The 15448-nt window shown below is 38.6% G+C and overlaps 3 protein-coding genes and 1 pseudogene across 6 annotated transcripts in view; 2 read left to right on the top strand and 2 right to left on the bottom strand.

Moving 5' to 3' along the window:
* Positions 1–202: 202 nt before the first annotated feature.
* The window catches only part of LOC113670203 (tyrosine-protein phosphatase non-receptor type 4), a 27722-nt gene continuing 12476 nt past the window's right edge, over positions 203–15448 (bottom strand). For both annotated transcript variants that reach the window (XM_027186300.2, XM_089181860.1), the window contains 17 exons: positions 8816–8856; positions 8507–8549; positions 8377–8433; positions 7984–8070; positions 7499–7568; positions 7148–7314; positions 6705–6740; positions 6449–6539; positions 6265–6329; positions 6080–6163; positions 5932–5994; positions 5315–5446; positions 4985–5039; positions 2948–3041; positions 2461–2596; positions 2092–2137; positions 203–1931 (listed from right to left, as the gene is read on the bottom strand). In XM_027186300.2, the coding sequence (XP_027042101.2) occupies positions 1909–1931; positions 2092–2137; positions 2461–2596; positions 2948–3041; positions 4985–5039; positions 5315–5446; positions 5932–5994; positions 6080–6163; positions 6265–6329; positions 6449–6539; positions 6705–6740; positions 7148–7314; positions 7499–7568; positions 7984–8070; positions 8377–8433; positions 8507–8549; positions 8816–8856 (1290 nt within the window). In that variant the 3' untranslated portion in view covers positions 203–1908. The remainder of the gene's footprint in view (positions 1932–2091; positions 2138–2460; positions 2597–2947; positions 3042–4984; positions 5040–5314; positions 5447–5931; positions 5995–6079; positions 6164–6264; positions 6330–6448; positions 6540–6704; positions 6741–7147; positions 7315–7498; positions 7569–7983; positions 8071–8376; positions 8434–8506; positions 8550–8815; positions 8857–15448) is intronic.
* Positions 3533–4860, top strand: LOC113670202 (F-box only protein 36 pseudogene; annotated as a pseudogene). Its single transcript, XR_016179626.1, has one exon. The product of XR_016179626.1 is annotated as an F-box only protein 36 pseudogene (transcript).
* Positions 9667–10337, top strand: LOC149039533 (uncharacterized). Its single transcript, XM_089181885.1, has 2 exons — positions 9667–10031; positions 10171–10337. Exons 1-2 carry the CDS (start codon positions 9713–9715, stop codon positions 10305–10307), a joined length of 456 nt encoding a protein of 151 aa, XP_089038011.1. The 5' UTR covers positions 9667–9712; the 3' UTR covers positions 10308–10337.
* Positions 13043–15448, bottom strand: part of LOC149039532 (P2X purinoceptor 7-like) — a 2965-nt gene continuing 559 nt past the window's right edge. Inside the window, exons 2-3 of one of the 2 annotated variants that reach the window (XM_089181883.1) lie at positions 15186–15312; positions 13043–13259 (exon numbers count right to left, since the gene is read on the bottom strand). In XM_089181883.1, the coding sequence (XP_089038009.1) occupies positions 13043–13259; positions 15186–15312 (344 nt within the window). Of the gene's footprint in view, positions 13260–14653; positions 15105–15185; positions 15313–15448 lie in introns of those variants that run through there. The other variant, XM_089181882.1, reaches the window with a different exon arrangement.

Genomic DNA, 15448 nt, shown 5'->3' with positions numbered 1-15448 from the left:
ATCAAATACTTCAAGTTGAGTGGTAATATGTGATCCTATCGTTTGAAGTACTTCCGTTTAAGAAAAGTAGCAAGGAAAATCCCAAAAGCCTGATCTGGAGGCAGGCGCTCCTGGACACCCCCCATCACTTCAGTCCCTAAAACTTACCCACCTCCACCATATCAACAGGAGCATCGGTCATACTAGTGGGTCAACAGACTCATTGCATGATTAAAAATTATTTTACTTTCAAATCTACTTGAAAGAGAGCCTTAACCTTCATTAGATGTGACATTTCCACAAACAAAAATTGATCATAGTTGGACAACACAGGTATGTACGGTAAAAGCAATAAATATGGTGATAAAAATAGAGCATATTATATTTAAAGCTTCAAACTATTCAATCGCGATTTTTTTCGCTGCATACATTCAAGATAATTCAACGAATTTACTTGATCACCACAGCAGAGATTAAAAGTGCGTAGTATTTCGATAATAAATTCTAAGCGGACAGTTATCGCTTCACTTCCGGTTATCGCTACCGGAAGTAAAGAGCGACTTTTCTTCATCTTGTTCAACTATATATTACTCTTTATAAAATACTTTTTAACGTGTATAAATAGTCTTCACTTGAAAAGCACATATCTCTGAAAAGTTATGCAAAGTTAACTGAACACGCCGTTGAGTTCAGAAAACCAACTGGAACCTTTCAATTAGCTGAAGGAATGCCATATAACTGTCAATTCAACTTATGCAAGTTAAAGCTTAAGAAACCATATAATTTTCATCTCCGCGTTAATTTGGTCACTAATGACTGATGCCTTTATTGTTAAGCTCCCAATTGTTCAAAACTAGATCAATGTGAGTTGGAAAAACCAAGAGTAAAACATTGTTACGTCACAAAAAAGAGGCCAGGTTACCAAGAAAGATCAAATGGCAGCGATCTTAAGCGAATTTTAAGCACATCTGAAAACAGTTTTCAGAAAGCTGAGTTTCTCCTTGAATCACGCGGTAATTTCACATAAAATTTTGAGCAGCGGAGATAAAAATTACATTGCTCTTGCATATTTCTTTACAATTCATTTTAAGTACTACTACCATGGCGATGGTTCCATATCTTGTAGTCATCTAATGACATAACGAGTATTCTAGACCTAAAAGTTCCCATTTAAAACAAGAAATGTGGAATTCAATTTGTGTTTAAAAAAAAAAGCGAACAGGCTTTGACGTTAACCTCTACAAGAATCACAAAATTTGGCAAGCTACATTTTTCTGGCTCTGAAAATACAACCAGTCAACTAAAAGCGAATTCGTAATCACTGAAATTGAAGATGAATCACTCTCACAGGTTTAATAATTACATCACGATGGGATGGATGGGAGAAAAATGTATAAATAAATTGCTAAGAACAAAACGCGTGGGGTAAAAGTTGCTACAATGCAAAGATTGCCGTACGTATTTTAGAAAATTTGCACTGTTACGCAGACCTTTGACACAGGACACGACGATTAATTTGGATGGGAGCTCTAGAAAGTAGCTCAAAGTTATGAAGTCAATGTTTATGCTTAAAAGTTAAAGTCAAATAGAAAGTTATGTCGAATAAAAAAAAACAAGCAAAAGTCAGAGCAACAAAAGAAAGTTTTTCTTTCGCGTTTGACTTAGCTTTTCTTTTCTTTTCCTACAGTGGATGGAAAATGTTTCCAACAGTGAAAGTTTTCTAGCTCGAGTCCAAAAATATTGAAGGTGACTCTTATCTGTACCCCAATTCATTTTTCTTTAATCTCAACATCCCTCTGATTTCTTCAAAGGTCGGCTTAGTCCTACACCGTGAATTTTCTCAGGTTAAACTTCAATGTTGTGCCACCGAGCTGTACAACCTTGCCGAGGAGTTTCACCGGCGAGAGATTCTGTTCTAGTGCTTGGCACTTATAACGGTTTTACCATCTCCTCTATAGAAAGAAAAAAATTCAATAATCAAGGAAAACTCTGGCTAACGATTAGGTATATTTATTCAATGAACGTTTCACGCAATTTCGTGAGGCATGCCATAACATCAAGCGTAACGCAAGATTATGACTTTCATTTAAGTCTATCAGAAGTAACACTCACCGTCGTAAGCTTTTAGCAGTGCCTCCAGGACAAAAATAAATTGTCCCTAAAGAAAAACAAGGGACAGGACTAAGAATTAGTAAACAAAGAAGATTCAGAACGACCCGCAATCAAAATTCTGTTGTTACAGTCCAAACACTGTTACCTGCAGCACTTGCACAAACCTGACCAATCAGGTTACTAGAAACGAGCGAAAAGTTACATCGAAATTCGACGCTATGTATGCTTGCTTTGGTCCTTGGCACAGATTGGCTCAACTCAATTTATTCGGTAAAATTGTTCGTTTGCTATGATGTGATTGGTTAATTTTGGTTCAGTGGCCCTGTAATGATGAAAACTTTTCAATACTGTCACGCAATCTCAACTTACCGGAGTTTGTATGAGTGAACATCTTTGATCCCTCATCTTTCGAACGATTTCTAATGGATAAATGGGTTCTGCACTTTCAATCATGTTGAATGCTGACTCCATAAAGATAAGAACACCTGTTCGACCAACACCCGCACTTAAAAGGGAGAAGAAAAAAAAGGTACTTCACTCACACAAAACATGAAGTGATGTGACAGTTAGCCTAAATGTCACGCCAACTTGGTTAACGTGAAGATGCTTAGATTCAGCTGTGAGATTACACTCGCTAATACCATCTCTCAAATTTTTGATGGAGAAATAGAATCTCTTAGATTTCAGCAGATGGTGAAATGATGTTCAGATTTGACTGCATAATTATGTTTTTTTCAGTCTTTTGCCGCAGAAATCGTAAGCTTCAAAATCAAACTATATCAAAGCGATTCCTTTTGAGAGAAATACTCAGTTTCTTCAGCTTTATTTTAACATTTTGTGTAAGTTGTCTGCTTACCTGCAATGTAACACAGTCGGAGTGTTTGTTCCTTCCCGGTAATGACGAACAATGTGAATAAACTCCAGAAAATCTGTTGAATCGTCCGGAACATCTACAAACGAACACAAAAACAGTATAAATTAAAGTTAGAAATAATTATAAACCTTTGAAGACGTTTCTTTTGGATACAACATCATTAATGATAAGCTACATAAATTCAAGGTATACAAATAAACACTCAAACTAAGAACTTTGAGGGGTAGCTTCCTCAAAACAAATTTAAAAAAGCCTTGGAAATTGATTAACAAACAGTGTCACAAATTTACCGAAAATTTTAATTTGTCAACAAAAGGAAATTTCGTTTCCAAAATAGATAAATGAGTAGACGTTATAGTTGATGGAAAATAAATCTGACTTCCAACTCAAAATTACATCTCATCGGTCCTGATAACAGCGGTAAACCATCCAGTGATTTTTTTTTAACAACTTTTGGCTACAAGTAGCGTAGAATCAGATAGATTTTGGAAAACTAAGGGAAAAGTGTCGAAATGTTTGACCAGGTGGCCTACTGCTAAATATTCCTTTCCAAACAAAACCATTTTAAGCCAGGTTTCAATGCTTTGGCTATTGTTTGAGTAAAGAAACAGAACAAAGCGACATAAAACCAGTAACATTTTTCAACGATGTTTTTAAAATTTCTTTCTTTGAAACAGGGACTGGAGGATTTCCACACGCAACACAAGGAGAGCTTCTAATTGGTTGAGATTTCCCGCGCAATTTCATCACTGTTTCATCGCCACTGGAGCGCATTTTGTAATGTAAGCTGGTTTCACCTTCTTAAAACATTTCATATTTTAAAGCGAAATATAACTTAGGTTTGAGAAAATTCAGGTCAAAACCAGCTTTAAGGTGACTAACAATGGGCACAGTTAAAGTTTTCATAGAAAAGGTCGGGCAGGCGCCTCCGCCGAGCAAAGATTTTCATCAACTCGTCGTGAATGAAGAAGAAGTAATATGGCGAACATGGAGAATTGCTATCCGGAGAGATCAAAGAGGGTTACCGCCAAACCAAAAGAAAGTTCCTTGGGAAGATTTTGACGACGATGCACTTCTACAAGGCGATATAAGCCGTGTATTTGGTGAGGAAACACTTCGGCACGTTCATGCTATAGTCTGCGGAGACTGGCTGATTCGCTTACCGCCTCGCGTAATTGTTAATATTGCTTCGTATCTTGACCTCATCGACATAGTTCATTTAGGAGCTGTTTGCAAGTTTACAAGAAAGATATGTGCAAGCGACCAGCTCTGGGAAAAGATCTATCTGGCTTACTGCGACAGTGTGACAGATGAAGTCAAAACCTTGGCCAAGCAACATGGTTGGCGGAAAGTTTTCTTCACAAACAAGCTAGAGCTTCGCGTAAAATTACGACGAATACAGCGGATCAAATGAACAGTAAACTGACCTAAAACAATGGCGATGTCTCAGTATACTCGAGAAGAGGCCTTTCAAAGGTCTACAGGAGGTCTCGCCAATCGTTTCAAATTTATTTTTGAAATCAAATATTCTACTAACAGTACATTTCACTTGAATAAGAGAATTTTAAAATTTTCCGATGTAGAGATTTCCTCAAGCTGAATTGTGATTACTGACACAAAAATGGCACTAGGTTGTTTACCTTTCAAGAATATTTTGGATGTGTAATCTCTTTAAATGACAGATGTTGGATTAATTTCAGATAAGGCTCAGAACCTTATTTTACTAATTGCAAACCGATATTATATTTTTCGAAACTGACTGTTATCTGTGTTGACCTTTCGAAAACCGTAGAAATTTAAGACTCAAAGAACTTGTGGCATTTCGTACTAATATCTTCTGAAGCTATGAATAACAACCTCTTACAAATAAAAACCAGTTTATCTTTGCTATGAAATCAGAAATGTCTTCGTCAAAGACAGTTAATCCAAATGGGTTTTAATTCTACAAAAGTCTTCAAAAGATTAAGCAAAAGTTTTCGTTAGGGAGGGGTGAGGTGGTCGTATATTAGTGTTGCCTACCATGGTCCGGCCAGGCAATATATTGTAGCTGAACAACAACACGGCTTCGAAGACTCTATAAATAGAAAGAACAGGTATCAATTTTCAGAGAAAAAACCGAACGACTTATTTTGAGCATCATGTTAATGATTTTCCCAAAACACTAAGGCAACACAGTGAAAAACTTATTTTAGGCCACAAAATGTCAACCAAACACACTTCGTAAGACGCGTTCGGAGAAGTAGGCTTTTTTTCCGCCGCAATTCGAGTGCGTCCGAAAAAAGCCAAAGGCCCCGCTCGTCATGAGGACGGTACCAATTACCGGTGCAGTATTTTTCGAAGCCAACTTACCTTCGTTTCAGTGACATACATTTCTCTGTAAATATACGACGGTGAGAAGTCGCGGATTTTTGTGCAGACTATTTCTAGATCTCCAAAGGTAAGAGTTTCCTCTCCTTCCGGCCAATATTGGTGACACTTCACCTGGGAAAATACAAAAAGAAGTGAATTCAACATCACTGTTATAAATTCAAAATGGGAAAAAAAATTCAAAAAGGGGAAAATACAAAAAGAATTTAATTCAACATTCAACAGTCCCAGCCCCAAAAGGAAGCCAGTTTGTAGGTCAGAAGGCCTAAGTCACCTCTTAAAGCGAGTACTAAGACGTGATCCCTGCCACAGAAAACCCTACATTGTAACCTCTCATAAGCGACTCCAGACACCCATTATGAGGATATTTTTCGAGCTCCAAGGGAGGGGAAGGGGGGTGGTCTCACTGGAGGGTTTACCGCATTAAGGTTCCCGAAGAATCAGCTATCTATCCAGGTAAACTGGTATACATCCGGAATCTATCGCATTCATGAAACTCGCGAGAGAGTAATGATCTACAAAATCTACCGAAGATAAGATTTTTCTCTTCGATTTTATACAGTCTGATGCAGTCGATAATTAAGAGCCTATAACCCTACCCTTCCTCTCTCGACTGTGGTAGTCAGCATAATAATAAGAGATGCCTCTTGCTCCCACACCATCTGTAATTCATAGAACAGATATCACTGTTAAAAAGCGACAACATAATCATTAAGCTAATTCAGTGACAATGTATTTACACATTACCTGCCAGAAATCCCCGCACGTCTTCTCCAGTGGACCTTGAGCAGCTATGTATCTGTTAAGTAATCCTCTCGCAGGAATTTCCATCTGAAAGGTAATCATAGAAAAGGCTGTTTAGCCAACCAACAGAGCTGCGACAACTTGATTTCCTCATTGGCTGTGGTCACGTGTTCACGTGTGATACTCACCGTGACGTAGTTAGCGTTGATATAGTCATTCTTTCCTTTGTAAAGTTTGCATCGCGTATCATCGTCTGTGCATGTAAAGAGTTCAAACACAATTTGAAACTTTTTCATTGCCAAAACACTACACAAAAAGGGGCCCATTAACAAAATAAAAAAAGAAGAACGGTAGATAAACTCAAGATCTCACAAGGTAAAATATCTCTGTATCTGTTGCGTGGAAGGTTTTCGGGCTTTCTCGCTTCTTCCATAGACATTCCAGGCTTTTTTCTGTACAATTCCTGCAATAAAAGACAGTTAAATATTACTCTTTCGCTTTTTAGTATTCTACATGCCAAGCACTAAAACCTCGTCTGAGAAGAGTTAGGATATTCCAGTTGCTCAAAAGCAGGGATAGACTTGGTTCAATGGAGCCGGTAAAAAAAGGCCGGTATACCACTACTCACCTGAAAGTACACGAGCAGATCGCCGCTTTCGAGATTCTAGGAAACAATCAATAAAATATATGTATCAGCACACAGGTGCATTACCACTTGACAACCAAAGCATCACATTTTCTATTAATAAAAGGTGACATAACTGGAAAAACAGAGGTGCACGGTACAACATGGCCGCAGAAATTTGTAGGTAGCTATTGCCTGCAAGCCAAGCCCTCAATATTAGCTCTTCGGCACGAACCCAACGGCTTGCCCACACGCGAGGTAGCTGTGAAGGAAATAATCAGCGACAGCTTGTAGCGGCACATAATTTGTGACAAGGACGTTACCACAATTAAAAAAAAAAGTCGCGACGAACGCAACATATTTTAACTCTCTGAACTTTCCTTTGTTCTGGTTGGCTGGAGAGTGTATCATAAGTCTTCTACCTCCCGGCTTGAAGCATATATTACCTCTCGGAGTTGATCCATAGAAACACGAAGAGCTTCGGTGTCCTTCACCACCCCTTTCTCCTTTACTTGTTTGACAACAACTTTTTCTTGTTCGTGTCTCTGTTCAGCCGCGGCAAACTGCTCCGGACTCACCGCATGCACGGGCGAGGGGGCAGAATTCGTGAAAACTGGAACGGAATGGAATAAATTTACCTTTGGTAAACGGAAAAAGTTCACGTTACAGTCTTCATTCTTCTTGTCGTTTAAGCTACAGAAACCCAAACAAGTTACAGCAGTGATGGGTTACAAGACTTGATAGGCTTGACCTGTTGTGACATAATAAATACAGAGGAAAACACAAAATATTCTTACCGAATGGTCTTATCGTCATTATCAGTAGTCGTCGGTTTGATTTGCTGATTGTTCTTATGAGATCCACAATCTAAAACCAAACCAAAATAGAAATGTAAACAGGTATTTTATTATTATCATTGTAATTATTATTATTGTTATTTAAGTCTTCAGACATCATCTGCACGCGTTTGGCCTCAGTTTATTCATCAAAATGATAAAAAAATAGTTTGAATTGCTCGATCCTTTTAGGAGTGTAGTTTTCAAGGCTTTCAAAGCATGACAGTTGTGACCCCGCCAAATTGGTCCATAAATTTTGCGTCACTCTCTCAACATAGCAGATAGAACTACCTTAAACCATCACTATTCATGTTTTCCCGCGCTTTGAGTACGCTGCTGCAGTTACTCTGGTTTTATGAAAGACGAATTGGAGAAAAAAAGCACAGTATAATTGCAAAGATAAAAGCCAGACTCAGTAGACTGATCAGTAATGAAAGGTTTCGTACTTCTTGATGCGGCATTTCCTTGACAATTCTCCCATTTATGTGGACAATCTCATCTCCTTCCTGTAGCTGCGGCATGCACATATCCGCCTAAAAACAAAAAGCCGCGATATAAAAAACTTCATATGACAGCACTGAAACCTGGCAAAATGCTGAACTTGATTAATTTGATCCCAAACACGAGTTCATGATGGGGTTCGCTCTGGTGGACTGGTAACTAACAGCATGGGAACGAAGCCAGTTAACATTTAGCACGAGCCTTCCCCAGTTAAAAATACAGTCCAGCGTGATCTTAAGTGTGTGTGTCAAATGAATATGCATTCCGCTGGGAAAAGTAATGTAATAAATACAATTGATTCCCTGTACAACAGAACGAATGAAAGCCTTCAAACTCACCGGCATTCCTCGTGCGATCTTGGATACAATCACTGGTAAATCGATATCAGCTCCACCCTACGAAAGAGAAAAATCACAATGAAAAAATTTGTCTGCGTAAAACTGTTAACACGAGAAGGTAATAACTTACCTGAACGTTAAATCCGAATCGTCCTTGTTCATCCGGTTCCATTCTGAAAGAAAAAGAGCCATCGATAATTACTGACATATATGCCAGGTTAATCTGTCTCTCAAAACCCTCACAAGACTGAAAAAGAAAGAGTTGGATGCACAGGAGTCTCTAACAATGCCTTCTTCACCAGTTCATATTACAGACAGGCAGCTAGGTAAAAACTCTTTTATTAACATTTGATTAAAAGGGAGATAAATCGAACAAATAAATCGAGCAAATATATCAGTATTTTTCCGCACGCGGCCAAATAAAACATGTCTTCTTTACCTTATAGTAATAAGACCTTCTTGATTAGCAGAACCATTTCTCTGCGAAAAAATAGCAGAAGTAAATAGATTTAGAATCACATTAAAAGATACAAAATAAAAATACGGGCTCAGCACGCTAAAATCATGATAGAATACTTATTTTTGGACCAGAGGAAATTTACATATTCACATATGTAGCTGCTATTTCTGGGTTTACGAATGATATACAAAAATTTCCTCCCAAAAGAAAGAGCGTTTGTAAAAAATAATAATCTGTATGCATGGAGAGAATCTACACAAGTACAAATAAATAAAACAGGGCGGAGGATGATAAAAATTTCAAGAGGATATAGTTGGATTGTGAGTGAAGGAAAAGACAATTTAAGCGCTTAAAGCAAGGCAAATGTGCAGTGGCATGAAATACGAACGTCATTTTAAAGAGGATAAGAATGCTTAGGAGCATATCATAAACATTTCCGCACAGAGGGATTTTCGTGTAAAGTTTCCAAGGGAAAAACAAACAGGAAGAAACAAAGAAGGCTTTCGTTTCCGTCTCTCTCGTCTGATCCATACGTAAAGACAAAAACAACTTGACTGTACTCTGATAAAGAAACAAAGTAATGGGGAAATGAGAAAATCCACATGGAATTCAATTTTCAAACTTTGAACATCCATAGCTGCAACTACTGAACATGGTTCAGTGAACACAAATATTGCATATTAAAGGGGAAGTACGGTCTAGAAAAAGTTTACCTATATCAAAAGTTTCTGACTTGTTTTTTCATAATTGGCAATTGATTTGAGCTTTAAGTGTATTTGTTGCCAGAAATTACGTTTAAAAAATTGACGTTTTGGAATTGAAACCCGCCATCTTTATTATGACGTAGCTATGACGTAGCAATAGTCAAGCGTTGTAATGTCGACTAAGATGGATGAAAACATAGAAAACAGCGGCGAGGAGAGCGATAATGACTCAATTCTCGACTTGGATCTTAATCCAGACGGTGTAATTCGTCCATTCATGTTTGAGCCGCAACATAGCTCATCTTCAGGAGAAGAAGAAATTTCTGTTGACAAAGAAACTCAGGAAGAGATACAAGAAGAAACATCTACGCGCTCACGTCTTGGAAATCGCGAATGGTGCTCTTGCGGCAACTGTCAAGAGATGCCAACAGAAAACGAGTGTATATGCTGCCAAGAAATGGATGTACTAGGTGATCGACTCGATCTGGAAGGTAATTAATTCTTCTCAAATAAAATCTTTGTTTCTAAAGTGATAATTTTTTATTTTTTCACTAAAGAACGGTGCAGTGCCCGCAATGGATTTATTTCACCCTGCTAACTGAGTGATATGAACTATCACTGAAATTGCAGGTAACAAGCTTCAGTGTATTACAGAGCACGGATCATTTGGACCCGTGTGTTTACTAGCGGACGTCTTGAGAACAGCCCTAGTTGGCATGCACCAAGTGAGAAATGACAGACTTGAAGATTATCCGTCAAATGAGTAAGCACCGACAGAATAAATATTTTTCACAAAATTCATGCAAACAAAACGCTTTAGTTGTTTACGAGTTCGTGTGACGCAAACCCTAAGAAACAAATGCAGTGTTGTCAGCCCTTTTAATACAAGTGGTGTTGTAGTCTTTTGTCTGAAGGGTGAACTTCATCGCTATATTTAATTGTAAAGAGCCAGTACACCTCTTCAGTTTGTGTGCTTTGTTTTCCTAATGGAGGTAAATTATGAGTAAATATGGACGTTACCGAGACAAAATTGAAAGAAGGAGTTCTTATGAGAATCATCACATCACTTAATGAGGGAAAATAAGAAAGGGAAACTTGCTACATGTAAACAGAGCCTTAGTCAAACGGCGAGCCTCAGGAAGTCTCCCTTTGTCACACAATGTTAGCTTAAAGGAGAACTGAAGTCCAAATTCATGTAATTTTTTTCACCGTGTATCGTACATTTATGTATGATGGAACAAATTTCCGTCATTTTTTTTCCCTCGAACGACAGTTTTCATCCAGAAAACGAAGGGTTTTTAGTGATAATTGGCTCGACATTTGACTGTGGTACGTCGGCTCAGAACACGAATGTCAGCGGTTCTTTTTGTAGCGTGTGACGTAGGTTATGGGGATGAAGGTAAACACAGCAAGAAACAGGCAAGTTGAATTCAGGACTGCGGCTTGCTCGCGGGAAAGAATTTGTGGTTTTCCAGGCGTAAAGATTGTGCAAGGTGAAGCAAAAAATGATTCAAGCGCCTCTCATATAAGAAAATTGGTCTTCTGTCCAGGGATTGTGTAAGAGAAAAATATTTTGGCTTTCGTAACCCTGTGTCTCTGAAACGTAGTTACGTGTCCAGATCATGTGCGGCGCATCTTTTATACTTGGATTGACCTCGATGTTTTCGGAATAGGGTCTCCACTTTAATTTTTCTTACATACTGGTAATTTAAGATATTTCATCTTCCATTATGTTTCTCATATTTTGTTATTTACCTTTTTTAACATTAGTTTGCAACGCGTTTGTAGTCTGGATTTTGCAATGGCATGTACGATAACGCACGCTGTTAACAATGTCGCAAGAAGTCCAAAACGAAATAAAATTTTGAAATTCGTGTTGAACTTTGGTTGATAAGTTCTCTATAATGGGTTAAATTCTTGGCTTACGCAAGAAAGGATGTACAAATACGGAAGCCCGAGTTGTTTGAGTTTATTCTTCTATCTCTTCTTGGCGGTTGAGTAGCCCTCGTTGCTATATTTACTTCGATTACTTTCGAGCTAAAAAATGGTATACTGCGCGGCGTTCGATTGTAACAACGACTCGAGGTACACAACTGGTATATCCTACCATTGCTTTCCGAGGGATGAAGCTCTACGATCACAGTGGCTGGCAAAGATCTCACGAGCGGATCTGGTCGTTTCGAAAAACTCCAGGCTGTGCTCAGAACATTTTACACCTGACTGCTACGAACGAGACTTGAAAGCAGAAATTCCTGGTTTGAAACCCAGATCTACGCTAAAACCAGGTGCAATACCCACGGTTTTTTCGCATCGGAGACCATCAAAAAGACCTCGACTTTCATCGGAGAAACGTTCAGAAGAGAAAGTCAGAAAAGAAGTAAGTGAATCGCGAATTACTCTCTTGTTACTGGGTTGGGTTGTTGCAAAGCTTGGGTTGTTGCAAACTCTTGAAGCTGCTCATCATTTATGCATGATTGATACAAAAAAAAAATTGAAAGGTGAATGCAGTTTGAGGGCAATAACAATTTATATCTTAAGGGATATCACCCGAATAGGTTCCATTGAGAAACATTAAATTTTCACAGAAAAGTATTTCTTCTCCTTAAGCAAAACAATATCCTGCCATGGAATTCCTTCTAGTTTCATGTTTTTTTTTTTCTGAGTCATCTTTGTACTTCATCTCTCCTGAAAATTTTTGACCAGTAGGTAAACAAAATTAAATTGTTTCAGAATAAAGTGATTATTCTTTAATTCTAGGAACAATATACCTGTCCCTTGTTAACTAGCAGGTGAACAAAATTAGTACAAATAGACTATTTGTAAGCTGTGGATATTATTCTTTAGATAGTGAATTCTTTTAACCTTCTTTAATTCTATGTGAATAAAAACTTAATACAACTGGAAATTCTAAGTTAAAACCAGTGCAGGCTTTCAACCAAAGGAGGGCAGGGTCAGGTGTTATATTTTCCAAGAAAATCCCATTGAATCATTGTGTAACCATATAGTAGCATAGTTTATCCCTCATACCCACATTTTTCATTCTCTCAAAGGGTCACTAACCCATACCATAACAGAGTTAATATTTTTTTCTGTTATAGTACATAGCCTCTATTACTGCACAACCTAGTTGTGGAATCGAAGAACATGCAGCTTCCGCTTTAGAACAGCCTGCACCTGTTGATGTAGTGAATTGTGGAGCAAGTACATCAACCTCAGACAGTCCATCATATCCATTCCCACATGATTTATGGCCTAAAAGCACGTTGGTTGAGTCACAAGCAGTGCAGGTGAATTTGCCAAACAAGGGTGTGGATTTTGGGATCCAAGTCAATCTTCGTGGTCTCCATTTAATGATGAAATCTACTGACACCCAAGTCGAGGTTGATGTTTCAGAAAGCAGCACCCAGACTGAAGAGGTATTCCTTCCTGAAATTGAAGATTACAAGGGAGAAGCAACTGAAGCAGCTGCTTCCCCAGAAGTCTCTCCAAGAAAAGATGGCATCTACCTTCCCACAAAACAGGAAGATTCAGATGATTCGAACTTGTCAGGATCAAACAACGAACACCAAGGGGAAACAAAATGCGAAAAGCCACAGGATGATACCAAATACATTGTGTTTAAACAAGAGCTATTTAAATTGTTTAAGTACTGTCCTGAGTGTGGTGCAGTTGTGATTAAGAGGAACCAATCCACACAAGGAAGCCAACTATTTGTCACCCTAGAATGTATGAATAATCATAAGTACTCCTGGCAAAGCCAGCCAATGCTTGAGGGGATGGCAGCTGGAAATTTGTTGCTGTCATCATCTATTTTGCTCAGTGGCTCTACCTTTACAAAAGTAGCATCTTTAGCAGATATCTTAAATTTGAAAATTTTCAGTGAGAAAACATTTTATAATATTCAAAACAAGTACTTATTACCTGTAATCAATGAGTTCTGGCTTAAAGAACAAAATTCCACTTTTTCTGAGGTAGGGGGGCGAGATCTGTGGCTTTCAGGGGATGGGCGTTGTGACAGTCCTGGCCATAATGCAAAATATGGGACATATACCATGATTGATCAGAAAACTGATAAGATTGTTGACTTCAAGGTTGTTCAGGTCAGTGAAGTAAATAATAGCAATGCCATGGAAAGAGAGGGTTTTAAACGCTGTATGGAAAACGTCTATGAAAAAGGGGGGAAAATTATGGTTGTTGCAACTGACCGTCATGTGGGCATTAGGGCTGACATGAAAAGAAATTTCCCTGAAGTTGATCATCAATTTGATGTGTGGCACCTTTCCAAGAGTATAACTAAAAAGTTAACTGAAAAAGCAAAGAAGAGAGAATGTGCTGATCTCTCTCTCTGGATTAGATCCATCTCAAACCACCTTTGGTGGTGTGCCAAAACATGTGGGGGAGACAAGGAGATGTTGAGAGAGAAGTGGATATCCATTGTCTATCACACTGCCAATATCCACTCCTGGGATTCAGCTGACCTGTATGAGGAATGTGCCCACCAACCAATCCCTCCAGCTATCGCAAGAACTAAAAGGTGGCTTAGGCCTGGCTCCTCTGCTCATAATGCATTGAAGGAGGTTGTATTCGATAAAAATCTGTTGAAGGACATTCAGCAACTAACACTAAGTTGTCATACTGGCAATTTAGAGGTGTACCATAGTGTGCAGACCAAATATGCACCCAAACGGCAGCACTTCTCATATAATGGCATGGTTGCTCGAACTCAGTTGGCAGCCCTAGACCATAATGCCAACACTGGTAGACAACAAGCCACTGTATCCAGGGGTGCCAACCAAGGGGAGCTACAATACAAGGTAGTGTTTCCGAAAAATACAAAAGAATGGGTGGCGAAGCCCATATTTGAGAAGACAACCAATTATCATCTCAAGCCAATGCTTAATGCCATTGTAGAGAGAAAATGCTTAAAACCACAAGAGAGGAGTGCAACAGTCACAGCACCACACATTCCTGAAAACATTGCCAGCAAACCCCGGCCTCCTAAAGCAGATGTCATTGCTAATCATACCTCGAGATTTTCGAATAATTAAATACAACAACTTTGTCAATAACACATTCAAATGAAAATAAAAGCAATCATCGTAGCAAAAAGCAATCAAAGTTAGGTTTGAGGTTTATTTCATTCAGGCCACGCAGCTATCCCTGGCAATGTGGATAATTTAATAACTGCAGTAGGGATGACATTCGTTTGGCTCTGCATGGCTTTTGACTGAATCACTATGCAGAAATGTGTTAGTAATTCATATCCTCGATAAGTAATTGTATATTTCACGCAAATTTTAGAAAGAAACCGTAACATAAGGAAAGAAGAGCCTCTGGTGTTATACACGCAAAGGATATGTTACTAATCATTATTAAAGGACATTACGGATAAAGTTCAAAGTTCCAGATCTGCTTCTCGAAACCCCACGTAATTACCACTCTCTTCTGGAAATGTTTTACGTATGGCCGTGACGACGCACGCTGGCACGATTCTCCGCCGGTTTTTTCCTAATACCCCATGTGCCCACCAAGTAAATTGTCTGTAGGCTGCCAAACGCCAAGTTCTAGAGAACAAGAGGATATAAAGTCACAAAAGCGATTGACTTAATTACGCGTACAAAATAAGAAAGAAAAAGACAGTTTACCTGTTGACGATAGGGTCGGGAATTGGATTGAGCCGCGCATTGTGGATTGCAACCAATGCCGTGCTCAAAACATCCGTGTCCAGGCATACAATACCAAATTTCGGATGTTCTGTTATACATCTAACACCTATCCAGAAGAAAAAAGTCTTAACATTTTATTTCCCTCACTGTTTCAATAATTTTCATCCATCAGACCTTGTAATTGCAATTATAACTAAGATCGAGTTTGCAATTGTCCACCTTTTGTCACTCTTAGCAAAGAA

This window comes from Pocillopora damicornis, chromosome 9 (genome assembly GCF_964200805.1).
Source record: "Pocillopora damicornis chromosome 9, jaPocDami1.2, whole genome shotgun sequence".
In the NCBI taxonomy this organism is placed as follows: domain Eukaryota; kingdom Metazoa; phylum Cnidaria; class Anthozoa; order Scleractinia; family Pocilloporidae; genus Pocillopora; species Pocillopora damicornis.
The sequence above is the reverse complement of the archived record's forward strand: the minus strand, read 5'-3'. Positions and strand labels throughout refer to the sequence as shown.